At 37.5% G+C, this 14688-nt stretch overlaps 1 protein-coding gene across 1 annotated transcript; it reads right to left on the bottom strand.

The window, feature by feature from the left end:
- Positions 1-412: 412 nt before the first annotated feature.
- On the bottom strand, positions 413-1127 carry LOC140830627 (zinc finger A20 and AN1 domain-containing stress-associated protein 5-like). The gene has a single exon (XM_073194040.1). It carries the CDS (start codon positions 1008-1010, stop codon positions 582-584), a length of 429 nt encoding a protein of 142 aa, XP_073050141.1. The 5' UTR covers positions 1011-1127; the 3' UTR covers positions 413-581.
- Between the last annotated feature and the right edge of the window lie 13561 nt (positions 1128-14688).

Here is a 14688-nt window from a genome sequence, read left to right as displayed (position 1 = left end):
AAAAGTATTCGATTTTTTATATTTAACTTTGATTAGAACTTCTTAATTCAAATATTTTAAAATTTTAGAATAAACTTTGTAAATACTTAATCTCGAACAAAGATTTATATCCATATTATTTGATAAAATTTTCTTACGAAAACAGTTAATTTTTTAATAATAATAATTTTATACGTTTGAAATAATTTATCTAAATTCTGATACTATATTTTGATCGTTAAAAATCAATTATTAAAATCAACATGTATAAAAATATTTTTGTCAATTTTATTATTTTAGAAAGTTGAAACAAAATTTTTTGAGTATAATAAATAATGATAAATGTATGTTTGAGCTTGAAGATTTTTCTCACATTTATCTTAAGAGTAAATATTACTTAGAGCAGCAAAATAAATATTGCAAAAAACAATAATTTTCGCAATGAAAAACAAATATTTAATTCTAAATCACAAGAACACCCCTATCATATAATTGATCGAATTCGCGAGAGTAATTCTCCTTCCTAATAATTAATTAATCAGCTCCAACAACGGAAAGCCCAAATTAATCGAACCAAAACCTAGAATTTCGGATCATTTGATTCAAACTTTGAGGATTTTGGCGGCTCTGATGACGGGATTTTCCCTCGCAATCGCCTGGCGGCCGGCCGCTTTGTAATCGTAGCTGCAATCGTGCCGATCTGAATATCTGTGCTCAGAACAGAACACTTCTCCGCACCTGCACCGGAAACCCATCAACCCAATCCGCTTCCTGCAGCCCGACCCGGAACACCTGTTCACCTCCCTCGGTCTCTTCAAAACCCGTTTCTCCCCAGGATCGGAGCTTTCCAGCGTCAACCCCGAGCTGGATCTCGAGTCACACGCGCTCGAAATCTTCGGATCCGAGCCTTCCGTCATCCTGGAGGCCGGGACATGCGACGGAGGCGCGGAGATCGGCTGCGGTGGGGTACATATCCGCAAGCTCTCCGGAACCTTGAGTTCGGTCTCTTCTTTCTCCCTCTTTTGTGCCATGTCGTGGTCGATCTGTTCGAGATCGGAAGGTCCGGCGAAAGAGACGAAGGCGGCGAAGGAATCGAGGAGGTGAGATGAAATGGGAAATGAGAGTAACCGGGGGTATTAAATATGATTCCGAATTAAATATGGGGCGAATATTAAATTAATGGAATCTTGTGGGTGTCTCTGGAACGCGTGAGGGTGGAATCGCTGTATCAGTCATTAAGGCCCATTGAAATGACTGAAACACCCCTCGGGACTTACCTTTTTGGTTCCTTTTTCGTAGACAGTGACGTGTTTCCCGCATGGGCTGAAATAAGGGTGGACTTTGTCTTTTCATGTGGATGAATAGAAACAGGGATTGAGGCACCAATTTTGACGATAGTCCGTGTCACTATCTTTATTTTATTATTATTATTATTATTTTAAATAAAATTATATTAAACCATGTTTGGCAGAATAACATCATAAATTAAAGTAGAGGAAGGAATAACTCACCGGACATAGAATATGCTTTCTTAACTAATGCTGCATGAGTAGTAGTCTGGTTCTTCGTTGATCTTGTAGCTAGGGAAAACAAATTTACAATTATGTAAATCCAAAGCAAAGCGTTTGCACTCATGGATAATTAATCTTAGACGGGAGGAATCCGAGTTGGAGAATTTAATGCAACAATCACCAAAAGTCGAGCATTTGACTCGACAATGATATTTGGGAAGTGCAAGCTTAAGCCAACTAAGAGCTTCACAGATTCTCGATGCTTCGCTTCAGCTACTGCTGGTTCATGTAGGCAGCCATGCCTCATTGCTAAAAATGAATCATGAGAGTCGCGGAGAAGACACCCAAAACCCATACGACAATGATTGAGGAACACCGCTGCATCGACATTGCATTTGAGGTAAAGGCTCAGGTAGTTTTTGCCAACGTAAACATTTTTGCTGCTGACTAGGAGAAATGGAAGAAATAAATGTGGATGGAGTGAGCGAAGATGTATTGTGGATTAGAAGATTCAGAGATCATGGGTACAGTTACCATTCCACACAACATCATTGTGGATTTGTGGTTTTGCCAAATGCTCCACATTTGCAGTCTTAATCTCGATATGCTCTTTGGTGGTAACAAAAATGTTCCACCAATCACGTAAAGAACCCACAAGACCAATATGACTTCCAATTGAGGTGAAGCTCCAAACTTGTCGCGCTGAAAGGCATGAGACTAATTAAGCATGAAAGTCCTCTTCTCCCTTGATAAATGAGTCAAAGCGCATCCTTAGCACATAGAGTCTCAGTGTTGTCCCGGGTCGTAAGGACTAATGATGTACAATCATAACCACGGATTTATCCCCTCGATGAATGATAACCACTTGGTAAGTCTGAGGGATGGTTGTTCGGTATAATCATCATATGACTACCCATCTGCATATTTGGACATCTCTATGCTCTTACCAAGAAACGCGGTACACTACATCATCGATGCTAGTCTCGAGCTCAAGCGACCTTTATCCATGTTTTAGGCGGCTGAATCGACTAGGAAAGAATTTAGATCATACAATATTTATAAATGAGTTTCAACATCGAATTACGATTCATTTGTATTAAAGTATAATCAAGGTCTTTATCTATGTTGTTCACATGAGTATACATATAAAGAAATAACAAACCATGAAATAATGAATTAATTATATTAAAATAAAGATTGTTTACTACAACGAAGTCAATAAAATTCATAGCCAACAGTTGGCTTGCAAGACATCTGCTCTAATGTAGAGATCTTCAAATAAAGTTCCTGACTTTTCCAGGGAGACGTAATTTCCAGATGAGTGCCTAGTTGGTACCCGAGACTATAAGAGCCAACACGCAATTATGCGATAAGTTTAATATTTGTTTTTGACAGTTTAGTGTCCCTTCTTATCATCTCCCAATATAAATTTATCATCTTAGACACGCATAATCAACTGAGAGAGAGAAGATCAAACGTAGTAAATTCTTCACAAGATTCACTTCCCAATTCCCAGTTTCTGAAAGTCTCAAATAAGAAACAATGGCATGTTGTAGCTTCGAAGGACAATCTGAAACAAAAAAATGGATTGGATGTTAGGATCGGTTAACACGAGTAAAGTGTTTAGAAGGGGGTTGAATAAACACTTAGGTTTTTTGAGGTTTTTTTTCAAATGTGAGTCAGTTCTTTGATGAACTGATATCGAAATCTTGTATGTCAATATCAATCAATTGACTGAAATAGTATGGAAATAGACTGAAAGATAGATTAGAATATTTTGGTTGGAGTACTGTAAAAATTATAGGTAAGAAAAAATGAACACATGGATTTTTATGGATATTCGGAGAGTTCAAATCCTCCTACATCACTCCTTCTATCTCAAGGACATATTTTCATAAAAAGAATTTGATAAATACAACAAATGTAATAACCCAGTACAGTTTGTGAAACGTATTGTTGGAAACTAAATTTCAGTGATTTGACAAACTAAACAACGAACATATTGGAATAACTGATCAAAGGAAAACAAGCTTAACTGACTCAAATATTACAATTGTTAGTTGTCATTAGCTGAAGATTAATGCGTACCAGCTAAATCTTATCCACGTCGGTTGAAGCAGGATCTAACTAACTGATCAGTTGAGATCAGTTGAAACAATCAGTTATGAGTTTTTCCAGCAAAGTATCCTTTAGCTGATCCATCAGCTGTACACGTCATCAGTTGAGAACGACAACCGAAAAATAGTACAACAGACTGCAACTAGTAGTGGAACGCCGAATTTCAGAGATTTCAGTGTACGAGTGTCAGAGAATATTGACGTGGCAATCAACGGATATAAAGATTCAAATGTTATTTAATATTACCGTTGAGAGGGAAGCCTATAAATAGGTGAAGAGGGCAGTTGAGAAGATACAACTCGAACTACAATATTCAAGCTTACTGTTACTCTCCTAAAATCATCACTCGTATTCAAATATCAAGAGCTCACTCTTATCAGATATATCAGTAGCAATCAAGGCTATATTTACGAGCTTGTTAGCACTTTGAAATCTTCGTTAGATTCATTCAGTTGTGTTATATTCAGTCACGCACTCTAAAAGTTATTGTGAACTAAGGGTTTCAATTTGGCGGTATTAAGTCCAGACTGAAGTGGGTCAGTACGACGTTTGTATTCGATCAAAGTCTTTTATTGAAATTCTATCTTCGTGATATAAGGGGTAACGTATGAGTTATTCTATTCTCCGAACATCCAGAAACAAATCGTGTGCATATTATTTCAGTTACTATCTGTTATTCTATCTTTCAGTCAGTTTACTTCCGCAACTGTTTTTCAGTTAAACTGATTGTTATCGACTGACGAGATATCGAGTGTCAGTTTATCACTAAACTGAATCCATTATTCGAAAAATATATATAATCCGTGAGTGTTTATTCAACCCCCTCCCCTCCTCTAAACACTTATCACCAGCTAACCGATCATTTCAATTGATATCAGAGCCAATGTCACATGTTCGATTCCCATTGACTGCAAGGAGTGCAATTATTGGGAGGGAGATTGTTGGGTGCAATAATTGTCCCTGCTTGGTAGAGCGGTCGAACTGTGGTGCTTGAGCTGCTGTGCGGTTTAAAAGATTTGAGTTGCACAATTACTACTAGCTATAGCTTTTGGTAAAGCGGCAAACGCTCGGTCCTACAATTGGTATCAACTGATGTTAGTTAATCGTTTGTCAGTTATTATGTTCAGTTCACGAATTACTTATCAACTTATGAGATTAACTCTTGCGGGAAAATAAAAGACAAAGATAACTAAAATATCATTTCATTCATTTAAAGAAATTCGTTCGGATTACATCGAAAAATTCTTCTTCAACAAAAGACCCCCACTTGTTCAACCAACGGGTTAAATCTTCTAAGATGTCCACCGTATCAGCAACATGCAAGCGTTCCCAATATTTCTTCAGTTTTGCCACCAGTTTGGGGGTAATAGCCATCCCACACTCCTGGAGAAACTAGAGTCCTTGAAGCTCCTCCCAGTATCGAAGGATTTTATGGAAGACTTCATCTTCCATATCAGTTTTTCTTTTTTGCAGAGCTGAGTTCATAAATTCTTCAGCCATATCTGGAGTCTTCGAGCTACCTGCACATGCCATTATAGCTTTTGATTGCTATTTGCTGATATGTTTGAAACTAACTGAGCTATTCTCATTTATAGCCCATGGTCAAGGAAGATGAAAGGACAAAGTCATTACGGCGGACGATTAACCTTCTAAGCATAAGATTTTATTTAATTCATCTTGCTTAAATTCTCGTAATTTTTATATGCATTTATTAAGGAGGAATATTGGTTTAAAAGGTTAACTGAGAAGACAGCAGTTAGTAAATCTTCAACTGAAAAGACATAGTTTCACAACTGATCGTTCAGCTGATTATTTCACTAATCTTCTCAAATAAGTTAACAAATTAACCATTTTTTATTCCAAATTTAGAGACGTGACTGATTATCAAGCATTAAATGCTATTTTTCAACAAATGATAGGTTGGAACGTGGAATCTTTTAATCCATGTATTTTCAACACACGATTTTACCACGTACACACGTCTTTTATTCAAAATTTCCTGGATTGACACGTGTCCAATAATTCGAACAGTCACGTACATAAGTACTTTGCCCGCTCCATTTCAGTTCTTCTTCCTTACGCTTACCTAAAATTCTCAGAGCAAAAGCAAATTCAAGCTTTCTTTTTCACAGGAAATCATTCAGTTCTAATGGCAAATCAAATTCCCGCTCACATGTTGAATGCGATGGCTATCAATTTTGGATCAGTTCTATCAGTCAGAGAAGCCGATGTCAAGAATGTCTTTCTGAAGCTAGAATCAGCTGGACTGATGACATTTTTGGGGCATTCTTCGCAGGAGATCTATCCAAAGGAACTTCTTAACTTCTACTCTAACGGGAATATCAATTCTGATGGAAGCATCATCACTACGGTCAATGGTCAGTTGTTGACCATTTTTGAATATTCTTTTGGAGAAATGTTCTTATTGCCTTCTGATGGGCTAGCAAACCTTGCTGAAGTTAAGGCATGTGATGTCGAAGAGATGCAAACTCTACTCTCTGCTGATGGACGGAAAATCAAAGTTTCTGATCCAAAGAAGGAACTGAAGCATGAAGTTCAGTTACTAGCTGATATTGTAGCCAAGGGACTATGGCGAAGGCAGGATCTTTTGCTGCCCTTACCTTGGAGAAATTTCAAGCCATTATTTTTATCATGGCTGGACGAAGACTAAACTGGAAGCACCTTATCTTCAATATCTTGAAGAATATGTTTCAATCCACCAAGCAGTCCAAAGGATTCGCAGTTCAGCTGAGTTACTTCTCAGAGAGATCATCGAAATTCAAAGTTTTCAACGCCAAGAATGTTCAGCCACCAAAGACTAAACTGGACATATGTCCTGATCAGTTTGTGAAGATCAAAAAGGAGATTGGGACACAGCAGGATGTTCCCAAGACAGTGAAAAAGGGAAGAACTTTGGCTCAACTGAAAACCATCAAGAGAAAACTGAATGTCAGTGGATCAGATTCCGAGGAAACAACTTTTCAGTTGATTACAAAGGAACAAAGGACTCAGAAAACAAAGCCAATAGTTATGTTGGCATCTTTCCCAACTGATAGATTGAAGCAATCAGATGATTCAGCCTATTCCTTTGTAAGCTATTCAAGCTGATGTCTCAGCAAAAGATCAGTTACCTCCACCAACTGATCCATCCAAAAAGGCCATCTCTACAACTGATAAGAAGAAGGATTCAGCTCATTTGATCAATGTCAATCGACCGACTATCTTTGCACCTGCTCGACCAAAGGGAATCAAAATTCAGGAACGAGTGGACGCTACTCACTCTGGACTGAACATTCCACATATTCTTTCTGATGCAAAAGGAAAGGGCAAGTTGATCGAAGAGCTCAGGCCATCTAATGCAATTCAGACTCACATTGACCTTATATGAGAACAGGTCAACGCCTTTGCTGAATCAAAACTGAAAGTTTATGATGCTTGGATGAGGTTCAGAACTCACACCTTTGCCAAACAGTTGAAAAAGAAGTCTAAACTGAATACATTCATCAAATTGGAAGCAACTGTTCTCAAGATGGTCAAAGCTGCTACAATTGTTCAGGCATTGGGGAGAAAGAATTATTCCTTTGATCAAATCAGAGCCAAGAAGTTGGGCCAACTGATTGAGAAGCTCAAAAGCAACCACATTCCCACAAGTCCAAATGCTTATAATGATCGAGATGTGCTCACTCAACTGGACAACGGTCTTATTGCTCTGCAATCGCAGATAAAGTTATGGGAAATGGATCAAGAGCTGATCAATCATGAAGGCACTTCAGAAGAAGAAGAAGAAGATGAATCGTCATCTCAGCACAAAGAGCCATCCCCAAAACAAGCTGTTGCTACATCAGTAGAGCCAATTCAGGATGTGCCACCATCTTCCTCTTCTGCTGATCCTCAACTATACTCGGACGCTGACTTGACACTTGCCAATATCGATGAGATCATTCAGTCAGTCGCCCAAGAACTTCAAACAAATGTGCCTTCAACTGAATCAGTTGATATCCCAACAGATAAGGCAGATATAGATGCTCAAACTGATGTGCCCATTCACTCAACTGTTGAGCCAACTGTAGAAAATGTTGTCACTGAGGAGGCTCAGTTGCTTGTTGATGAACAACAACAAGTTTCAGTTGATCAACAATCAGAATCATCAGCCACTGACCATCAAACTAAAACTACCACAGATCCGCAACTTGATCAGCAGGACAGTCCATCTGCTGCTCCAAATCAATCTTCTTCTCCTCCTATCCAACAAGAAGTCAGTGTGCAAGACGTGCCAGAGCTGACACATGCTGAAACAGGGGTTTCTGACCGGAATTTGGTGATATTTGATCAATCTACCAAGGAACAGGAACCAGGGCCGTCTGGACCAGTATCTCCTCGTCCATCCTCAGACATGGATTTAGTCCTTGAATAGATTCAGGACATTCAGCTAAATATGTTAAAAATAATACAAGAAATAAAGGAGATTCAAAGCACTCAGCTTGTTCACTCTCTAAAGCTGAACTCCTCCAGTGAATTTAACTCAGGGAAGTTGAAATCTATTTAAATAGCTGTGACCTCCATCTCCTTTGCGATCGACGAGCTTAAAAAGAACAGAGGCTTAGCTGAGAGTCTCTCCCTTACTCAAGACTCAATCAGCAAGAGAATTGAATCCATGGAGACATCTGTCTCAAATAAACATCGACTTGCTGCAAACCACTTTATTGACTGCCGTAAAAGATATAGCAGCTGACGTCAAGATTATATCTCTCAAATTCGATGTGCTTGACAAAAAGGGGGAAGCAGCTAGGTTGATGAAAGAATAAGAGAGGATACAACTGACGACACATTTTTGTCAGTTATTAGTAGAAAATTATTGGTTTTCTTTGTACGAATCTGTACACTAGAAAAATTATTTTACCTACAATAATTCAAAGAATTCTTTTACTTCAATTGATCAGTTTATTAAATTCCGAGTTTTGTCAATCACAAAAAAAGAGGAAATTGTTGGAAACTAAATTTCAGTAATATGACAAACTAAGCAACGAATATATTGGAATAACTGATCAAAGGCAAAGGAGCTTAATTGACTCAAATATTACAACTGTTAGTTGTCATTAGCTGAAGATTAATGCTTACCAGCTAAATCTTATCAACATCGGTTGAAGCAGAATCTAACTAACTGATCAGTTGGGAACTGATTAGTTGAAACAATCAGTTATGAGTTTTTCCAGCAAAATATCCTTCAGCTGATCCATCAGCTGTATACTTCATCAGTTGAGAACGACAACCGACAAATAGTACAACAGACTGCAACTAGTAGTGGAACGCCGTATTTCAGAGATTGCAGTGTATGAGTGTCAGAGAATATTGACGTGGCAATAAACAAATATAAAGATTCAAATGTTATTTAATATTACCGTTGAGAGGGAAGCCTATAAATAGGTGAAGAGGGCAGCTGAGAAGAAAGATTCAAATGTTATTTAGTATTACCGTTGAGAGGGAAACCTATAAATAGGTGAAGAGGGCAGCTGAGAAGATATAACTCGAACTACAATATTCAAGCTTGATGTTACTCTGCTAAAATCATCACTCGTTCGAATATCAGGAGCTTACTCTTATCAGATATATCAGTAGCAATCAAGGCTATATTTACGAACTTGTTAGCACTTTGAAATCTTTGTTAGATTCATTCAGTTGTGTTATATTCAGTCACGCACTGTAAAAGTTATTGTGAACTAAGAGTTTCAATTTGGCAGTGTTAAGTCCAAACTGAAGTGGTTCAGTACAACGTTTGTATTCGATCAAAGTCTTTTAGTGAAAATCCTATCTTCGTGATAGAAGGGGTGATGTAGGAGTTATTCTATTCTCCGAACATCCAGAAACAAATCGTGTGCATTTTATTTCAGTTACTATCTGTTATTCTATCTTTCAGTCAGTTTACTTCCGCAACTGTTTTTCAGTTAAACTGATTGTTATCGACTGACGAGATACCGAGTTTCAGTTTATCACTAACTGAACCCATTATTCGAAAAATATATAAAATTCGTGAGTGTTTATTAAATCCCCCCCTTCTAAACACTTATCACCAGTTAACCGATCCTTTCACGTATGCTATTCTTTTTTCTTAAAAAGTACTAATTTTTTTTAACCTAACCATGAACTCGGCAGAATCGTCACATACACAAAAAAATATTTTTATAAAATATTTTGTACCATTTTAAAATAATAAATCAACAAACTAGTATTTGAAAATTAAAGGAAATATTTCAAGATAAAAAATCGTCAAATATTTACCAACCTAAAAAGCAATAAACTTGAAAAGTATCATCCTCTAAAAAACCACTCTAAAGCATAAATAAATAGTCTTATAAATCTTTTAACATAAATCGTAACCATAAATCACAAGTGCAGAAAGTACTAGCGCTGGTCCTCGGGTTATGTGCACTGACAGTACAGCAAGGTCAACCATCAAGACCTCTAGTAACATTAACATCATAATCACCTGCATTCATCACACCTTGTGAGTCTAAAACCTTAACACACAATAATCTTGATAACAAGTAATACGTATAAAATCACATGCAATAGTGAAAGATATTTTTTACGTAAAAATAACATTTTCATGACTTGCATAACATAAACCTCAACCTTTTCCTTTTCTTCATTTCATAACATACATCCTTTCATCATGATCATAAACATTTTCCTTTTTTTATTGAATTTAGATCGTTAATTGTGAATTTCCTCATCCTCATAAAGTCGATGAATCCATCTACATGTAACTACAGTACTGGGCGGCGGAGATATCATCGACACTCTCTCGTCAACTGAGCCTTGGCCTATCTTCATTGAACAGAAATACGATAGTTGGGCCCCCTCTGGGGCCTTCTCCCACAAATGGGCTCCCTCTGGGACCTTTCCCTAACGATATCAACATTCTTATCCTCATATCCTCCCTAGTCACAATTACCTCACTTTCTTCAACGTTTTACATTTTCAACACTTTATAAAAATCATGCATTCAATATCCTTTATCCCTTTAAAAACAAGCATGCAACAAGTCCTTTTAACTTTTTCATTTAATCATAAATTCCATACACCTTTAACATAAACATTTTGCATATAAAAATCCTTAAACATTTGAATTAATCATAATAGCATATAAAACAGCATTCAGAGCACTGCCATAACGTTTACTAATTTTCGGGTGTAAAATTACCGTTTTACCCCTAGACGTAACATTTCACGTTTTGACTTTTTCTTAAGTTAATTGACTCTAACTTGTCCCAAATAATTATTTAGGCTTAAATTAATTTTCTCATAATTTTATTTAGCTTAATTACTAGATTTTTATATAATCTTTAATTATTCGTTTTTATTGCGTTTTAATCCTGAATATTTAAAATTTAAAATAAAATTCCTAAATTTAAAACTTAGACTTTTAATAATTATTTGGCCCTCGTGAACCATGACTCGACCCCCGTGAGCCATGTATAAATTATTTTTCAGAAAGAAAACCCTAAACCCCTTGAACCCTTCACCCTCGAGCCATCTTGCTAAATCATTGATCCAAGCTCAAGCCAGCCTGAGCCAACACCGAGCCAACCCTCCCTAGACCCTACTGGACCCTAAGAACCAAAAGTACATGTCCCTAAGTTAAAAACCGAAGCTCCCCACCCTGTACAAGCATGGCCGAGAACTTCTCAGGTTAGAGGACTCCAAGTTTGTTCTCCTAGGACTTAACCAACGAGCCCAGCCCCTGAACTAGCCTCTGAAGCCCCCTCCTAGGACCATAACCCATTGACCTAGCCAAGCCAAAACCCTCTGGCCGTGCCCATTAGTCCCTTGTGCAGTTGCTGTCATGAAGCGCACATGCGCTGCTCGCTTGGGTTGGAATCCTAGCTTGCTAGGACTCCTTCCCAGCCCTGTTGGTCGAGTCCTAGCATGGCTAAGACCCCTTCCCTGACCCCTCACGTGACTCTAGTCTCCCTTGGTCCCAGCTGTGCCCAGCCATGCCTCCAAAAGAACTCAACCCGAGCCCTTCCTTTGTGCACAGCCGCAGATGGTTCTAGCTTGGTTCAATTCTCGTTGCCTCGTTTGTGTGCATTTTCTAGGGCCCTAACACTTGTATAAACTTCCTTGATCATGTCCTAATCATGGCAATCCTCTAGAACGACAATAAAAACATGAATTTGAATCATAGAATCATGAGTTTACCCCATGTGTATGCCATAATACGAAAATATTAATAAGAACACCATGCTTTCCACACAAACATGATTAAAAACAATACTACAATGTGATAGACGAGAAAAAGAGATGTATGGCATGCATTTGCGTTTAAAACACACGATTTTTCGTTGACGACGAAGAACAACGACGAGGAGGGCCTAGACTTGAATTTCCTTAGCAAATTTCGAATTTTTCTCCTCACAATTCAGATGTGTGTGCCGTGTGTTTGGGGTGGAATTCTGAAAAATGGTCGTGAGGCGTCTAACAATGAGGGTTTGGGGCGGGATTTAATATATTATATACTAATTAAATCACTAACAAGGCTTAGGCCTATTAAGCATACAAATTAGGACCATTAGTACTTAATTTAAATTTAAAAAATAGTTTTTTTAACAAAGTTTGTGAATTTATTACCCGGGTTGCCAAAAAGTTTATATGTTTGTTGAAAAATCAATACCGATAAAATTTACGTCCCGACGTATAAAATCACCTCAAAACCCCTTATTTTCAAAAATATAACAAAACATCAACCCTATTTTAAATAATTAAAAACAACTATTTAATAAAAATATTTCTATTTTTCAGCCATCGGTCTCCGTTCCTTGATCGCAACTCGAATAATCCTTCAAATACAGTTTTATGCATACTGACAATAAAATGGTATTTAACATATAATCATGCATGTCACATAATCAATTAAGCAATGAAAATAACTTAATTAACCATTTTTCATATTTCCTGGATTTGCATGTAGTTTAATTACGTCGTTTTAATTTTTGGACCTTACAATTCCTCCCCCTTAAATATGATTCCGTCCTCGAAATTAGAACTTACCGAACAGCTCTGGATAGCGACTCTTCAAGTCCCTCTCGGTTTCCCAAGTAGCTTCATCTTCCGAGTGATTCAACCACTTGACCTTGACCATTGGAATGACTTTGTTTCGCAGTCTTCTTTCTTGCCTTCTCAAGATTTGGACAGGTCTTTTTTCATATGTCATATTTGGAGTCAATTGTAGAGGTTCATAATTTATCACATGTGAAGGATTCGACATTTACTTTCACAACATCGAAATGTGGAACACATTGTGAACTCCGAAAAGCATCGGTGGCAATGCCACTCTATAAGCTAGTGTCTCAACCTTCTCCAATATCTCGAACGGACCAATAATTCTTGAACTAAGCTTGCATCTCTTGCCAAAACGCATAACATCATTCATAGGTGCTATTTTCACAAATACATGGTCTCCCACTGCAAACTCTAAATCTCTTCGTCTCTTGTCTGTATAAATCTTTTGACGGCTTTGTACAGTCTTCATTCTCTCACGAATTTTGACTACAAGCTCGGAAATCTCTTCAATCACATCCGGACCAATCTCTCTTCTTTCACCAACCTCGTCCTAATGCCTCAAACGGAGCCATCCCAATCGATGATTGATAGCTATTGTTGTAGGTAAACTCCACTACAGGTAATTTTGGTTCCCAACTGCCTTGGAAATCAATAACACATGCTCGCAGTATATCTTCCAAAATTTGAATCACTCTTTCGGACTGACCGGTTGGAGGATGTAATGATGTACTGAATAATAACTTGGTCCCCATCACTGCATGCAGACTCTTCCAAAAAAATGATGTGAATCTCGGATCTCTGTCAGAAACAATAGATACAGGAATCCCATGCAGACGAACTATCTCACGAATATATAACTCGGCATACTGAATCATGGTGAATGTCGTCTTAATAGGTAGAAAATACGCTGATTTGGTAAGACGATCCACTATCACCCATATGGAATTGAATCCCTTAATAGTCTTCGTCAATCCCACAACAAATTCCATAGTAATATTTTCCCATTTCCACTCGGGAACAGGAAGTGGCTTAAGTTTTCCCGTTGGTCTTTGATGCTATGCTTTAACTTGCTGACAAGTCAAACACTTGGATACAAATCTCAAAATGTCTCTCTTCATGCTTGGCCACCAATATAACAACTGCAAATATGATAGGATCGGTTGTCGTAACAAGAGTGTTTAGAAGGGGGGGTTGAATAAACACTTACACTTAAAATTGTTCTTTAACAATATTTGAGTTCAGTTTAGTGACAAAATGAATCTCGGAATCTTGTTGGTCAATAACAATCAGTTAAACTAGAGTAGTTGCGGAAAGTAACTGACTGAAAGATAGAATACGAAACTGAAAGAAATATGCAAGAGTTGTTTCTGGATGTTCGGAGAATTTAATTACTCCTACGTCACCCCTTCTATCACAAGGATAGGATATTCACTAGAAGACTTTGATAAAGTACAACACTTGTACAGACCCACTTCAGTTTGGACTTACAACTGCCGAAACTGAAACTCTTAGTTCTACACAATATTCTCAATACGTAACTGATATTAGCACAGTTGAATCTAACAGCTTTTAGAGAGTGCTAATAAGCTCAGATTGTAGCCTTGATTGTTACGAGTAATTCAAATGAAAGTGGGCTTAGATTTTGACAGAGTAACAACAAGCTTAAGATTGAATGATCGTCTCTATTTCTTCTGCTGTTCTTCAGTCATATTTATACTTCTCTTTCAACGGTAACTTTGATATGCATTTGAATTCTAGTATCCGTTGAATGCCACTTCATCATTTTTTGGGCAATGTTCTCTTCATTGATTGTCATACGGCGTTTTAATTGCAGTAGCCAAAATATTTTGTTCTATGCTGTAATGATTGAGGTGCGGCTTTCCATATTCATTTGTTGTTTACTATGTCCTTTTGTCGGTTGAATGTTCTTTCCCGAGAAGCATTCAGTTGAGATATGTTTTGATTGAAACTTATGCGGCTAAGTATATTAACTGATCGGTTTCCAACTGATCAGTTTTCT

The sequence above is a fragment of the Primulina eburnea genome, chromosome 1 (assembly GCF_022965805.1).
Source record: "Primulina eburnea isolate SZY01 chromosome 1, ASM2296580v1, whole genome shotgun sequence".
Lineage (NCBI taxonomy): Eukaryota > Viridiplantae > Streptophyta > Magnoliopsida > Lamiales > Gesneriaceae > Primulina > Primulina eburnea.
This window is presented reverse-complemented; position numbering and strand designations above follow the sequence as displayed.